Consider the following 4,568-nt stretch of genomic DNA (forward strand, 5'->3'; position numbering starts at 1 on the left):
ATATACCTGAGATCTTTGAGCTGCCGGTGGTGGGTAGCGCAAGTCCAAAGGCAGGCCACTTGCCGCCCGCCTTATCACGTTCTCCAGTGCAAGCATACGCCGAACGGCCTCGTTCGCCCATTCATTGGGCATCTGCAAGAATAATTTGAATATAAGCAATGGAGCAATGTTTCAAGATTTTATGGAAGTACAATAATGAAGGCTACAATGTCTTACCGACACGGTGACGGGCGCTGGCTCAACTCTGGCAGGAACTAGGTGTAGCTCAGCTGGATTGCCCTGAGAGTCCACCACTGCTATATGCCAAGACAACTCTGGTGGCCCACCTCTCATAGGTCCGCTCGGACCACGTCTCGCACGGCTCTCATTGCTACTCTGCCTCACAGTGATGGCTCTCCTCTCCTTAACAGCTTTGCGGGCCTGACTCCGGACCTCCCTGAATTCTCGCACTCTCAGCGGCCCCGCCAAGCGCTCTCTCTGGTAAACTGCATAGTCCATGCCGGGACGCAGGTAGCATGTCAAGTCGGTGTCAGGCCGCGTGAAGATCTCTAGCTCGGCCAACGTGTATTCCCTTGTGTGTGAGGCCCGTGGTGGAAGCGGACCAGGCACCTGGAACCCTGCGTGGCCAAGTGATTGGCGTGTCACTCGGGCACCCAAGTACCACTGCCAACCAAAGGTCGACTCCAGCAGCACTCTACTCGCCGTCACAACCCTGGTCCTGGCAAGGTATTCAGGCTCTGGCTCTGCCACTCTCCAAGGATCCCACTCTACCTGCACAAGCAAGCAATGCAAGCGTCAGTCAGCGACAGCATTAAAGCAATAAAAAGGGATGCATATTTCTATTTGATAAAGTCATGTCATACCTGTGAGGGTCGGAGCTCGTCTAGGTATATCCTGAAGCCGTTCAGGTCGCCTCTCCCTCTTTTCTCTCCCATGTTCTTCTTGCTCCAGATATGAGCACGCGGGAGGATCCCCAAGTCTAGGCTCTTCGTCACTGGACGGCACATGTTCAAAACCTCATAGGCCCAGAGCTGCACAGTTATCAAGGTTCAAATCGTTAGTACAATGCAGGAATATTTTTTGAGCAGCTTATGTATTCAAACAGATAAGTGTATATTGGAAATGTACTTTACTCTATTATGATCATACCTCCCAAATCCGCCAGTATCCAGCAGTGCTCATCTCAGTCCTCGATGAGTCCCCCATAAAGCCATAACATGCGCCAAGTGCAGCTCCTCCCCAGTCAAAGCGCGAGGCTGTCCTCAGGTCTCTCAGTGCAGGCAAGTACGATAGGTGAACCTTGCTACGCCTATTCGGGTACAGGGTAGCACCAAAAAGGTACAACAAGTACGCCCGGGCCATCTGCTCCGCCTCCTGTTCAGTCGCCACCTCCTTTCTCAGGTATCTCGTGAACTGTCCATATCTCGCCATCCCCTCCTCAACCTTGGGCACCTCTCCCAAGAACCATTCCAGGGCCGCCTCGTCCTCCTGAATGCCCGAGTCAAACGGGATAGGGTCGCCTCCAACCCTCAAACCAGTGATCTCCGCAAAGTCAAAAGGCGTCACTGTCATCTCCCCAAGCAGTAGGTGGAAGGTGTTGGTGGTATCCTTCCACCTCTCTGCAAGTGCAACCAGGACCGCATGGTCATTTCTGGCCGGAGTAAGGGTCTGTATGAACTCCCCGAAGCCTGCCTCATCCACCAACTGCCTCACCTTCTCAGGCAAACCTTGGTACAACGCCAAGGAACTGCAGGCGCCCCCAAAACCTCGAATGTCTCTCTGCCTCGCTCTCTCCTGCATTAGACACGGAAACAAGCAGCATGGGATATATCAACATGTGAAGCTTTCATTCTCAAGTTCTAGGTAATCAATGCAACCTGGCGGTAGATGGTTGGTTCAAGTTATTATGTCTCATGCACGGTATTCAACGTGAAACTATGGTGTCGTCGTTCGAACCTATTTCAAAGGATTACACTACGTTTCTCGGTATTTAAGCACGTACATTGTATTGAATTTGCAATCACAAAAGGAAATGAGGGATTCTCAAGAAATTTACCTCAGCCCAGCTGCTCGAAATGTGGGTATCAGGATCTCTCAAAACAAGCTCGGGGTCGTACTCCGCCTGCCGTGGCCTGTATGCCGCAAGACCCGATGGTACAAACAAATGTGGAACCGGTGGCCTGTACCCCTCTGCTGAAAACAGAGCACGAGTCAAGCTCTCTGCCTCAGACACCGCTGTCACTCTAGGCCCATGTACCCTGGCTCCAATCCGCTCCTCGGTCTCTGCGTCCCTCAGAGCCTCCTCCTCAGCGGCTCTTGCCCTCTCGGCCGTCGCCGCAACCTCTGAAGCGGCTATCTCCCGCTCTCGCTCCTCTCGAGCCTCCAAAACAGCGGCCCCAATCATGGGATCCTCCTCGAGAAGCCGGGCTAATCTCTCGTCACTCAAAAACTCTGCGAGATCCTGTCTTGTGATTGGTCTGTGGCCCGATGACGTGGCTCTTGGCCGAAACAGTACCTCCTCCTCAGGAACCTCTGTGGCACCCTCCTCCTCGGTTGCTACACCCTTGCCCTTCACCGGATCCCTCAACGGAGTCTCGCTTGGCTCGGCGTCACCACCCTCGGTACCTCCACTGCCTGCACCCTCGGGAGTGCCACCAACTACTACCGAGCCACTCACGGCCTCGCTCGGGTCCAGTTGCACGACACCAGCCCTCACGGCCCCGACCTCCACTGTCGCGCGACGGTCTGATTGCGTCGCGCGACGATCGCCTTCTCCACCCACCTCCTGCTTGTGGCCCTGAACGCCATCGCCGCCGCCTGTGGCCGTTGCACCAGTATCCGTGGCCTCCTCTAACTGCTGTTGATCTCTTGTACCGACCTCCATGGGTTCATCCTCTCAACGATCAACTACCTCTCCTCCACCGCCACCATTGCCATGTTTCGCCATGGGTGAGTGTTTGTGCGTGGATTCCTTTCGATTTTCGTGAAGAAATCGAAGGGTTTGAGTTGGGGTTTGGAGAGTTTGAGAGGAGTTGAGAGTTTTAAAGTTTTGAAACCGCTAAGCATCGGTTCCTATAGCGTCCCCGGGAAGAAAAGAGAAGAAAATGGGTGCGGGCCGGATCTGGGCTGGTTTCAGACCCAGGCCCTAACAGAGAACCATCGCGCGATGGTGTGGCTTCATCGCGCGATTGTACGACTGGGCCGATCGCCGGGTTCAGCCCAGGGTTCAGGCCCGATCGTATGTATTGCTTCAATGAAGTCCAGGGGTCTTACTCGGGCCTTGCAATTGGATCCCTTCGTGATATCCTTTATTTCCAATTGTCAAATCAGCGACGATCTATCCGTCCAATTTCAAATCAGCGACGATCTATCCGTCCAATTGTCAAATCAGCGACGATCTATCCGTCCAATTGTCAAATCAGCGACGATCTATCCGTTCAATTTCAAATCAGCGACGATCTATCCGTCCAATTGTCAAATCAGCGACGAACTATCCGTCCAATTGTCAAATCAGCGACGATCCATCCGTCCAATTCCAATCAGCGACGATCCATCCGTCCAATTTCAATCAGCGACGATCCATCCGTCCAAGTTCAAATCAGCGACGATCCATCCGTCCAATTTCAAATCGGTGATGATCTATCGGTCCAAATTCGGATCAGCAATCAATCTGCTCACCGATCCATTGGTGCACGGTATTTGTATATACTTGCTTGCATTTCTCGTTCGAATCGGCTTTTGGGTGAATTGGATGGGTGTCTAGAAATCTTTGACGTTACCTGTACCAACCAATGGTCCTCCGCGTGCCGTCAAAGAGGGACTACTGTAGACACCCCAATCTGATTTCCCGATCGTTTTACTTCGTTTTCGGTTTCTTGTTTCCCCGATGATGAATTAGGTCAAAAACAGTTTTGAGGAATTGAAATGGCTTGAGTTTGGTGTACGTGGAACCCATCCTTAGCCCTAAAACCCTTGAATCAAATCTTGGACCTTGGGTTTGACAGTCGCGCAATACACTGGGACCCTCGCGCGATGATTCACTTGCCAGGTGGTGGTCAAAGTCAAAGTTTTGACTATTGACCCTCGCGGGGTTAGCTTGACCCTCGCGCGATGGTCTCACTGTCTGGCGCGAAGGTCAACACCTGTCATTTTCACCCGAATTGCGTGGTGATTAGGGGGCTACAGGCCTATGTGACCCCATTTCGTCGACTGAACAGCGTTCTGGGGGGCTCCCCTTGCACCACCTCAACCCCATTCTCCCATCACCTTTGCCACCCCACTTCTCCACCAAGCAATTGTGACCAGCCTTGTTGGCTGGTTGCATGGCCTTGTCTAGCCACCAACCAACCCCTCCTTCTATAAACCCCCCCCCCCCTCATGCTTCATTTCAAAGGGTTACCAATTTTTCCTCAAGAAAGAAGAAGGAAAGCTTGAACACAAGCACCCCATATTATACTCCCTCCCAGATAATCACTAACCAAACCTCACCACCTCATTCAAGCCATCTCCAAGACACTCAATCAAAGGTATAATACCTTTCTGCTCACTGTTCGAAGCCCTGAGGGGGG

The 4,568-nt window shown here is 52.6% G+C and overlaps 1 protein-coding gene across 1 annotated transcript; it reads right to left on the minus strand.

Moving 5' to 3' along the window:
* Window positions 1-841: 841 nt before the first annotated feature.
* On the minus strand, window positions 842-2,884 carry LOC131298608 (uncharacterized). The gene is made up of 4 exons (XM_058324088.1): window positions 2,516-2,884; window positions 1,714-1,794; window positions 1,150-1,542; window positions 842-1,031 (listed from the first exon to the last, which is right to left on the minus strand). Exons 1-4 carry the CDS (start codon window positions 2,882-2,884, stop codon window positions 858-860), a joined length of 1,017 nt encoding a protein of 338 aa, XP_058180071.1. The 3' UTR covers window positions 842-857.
* Window positions 2,885-4,568: the final 1,684 nt, after the last annotated feature.

The sequence above is a fragment of the Rhododendron vialii genome, chromosome 8a (assembly GCF_030253575.1).
Source record: "Rhododendron vialii isolate Sample 1 chromosome 8a, ASM3025357v1".
In the NCBI taxonomy this organism is placed as follows: domain Eukaryota; kingdom Viridiplantae; phylum Streptophyta; class Magnoliopsida; order Ericales; family Ericaceae; genus Rhododendron; species Rhododendron vialii.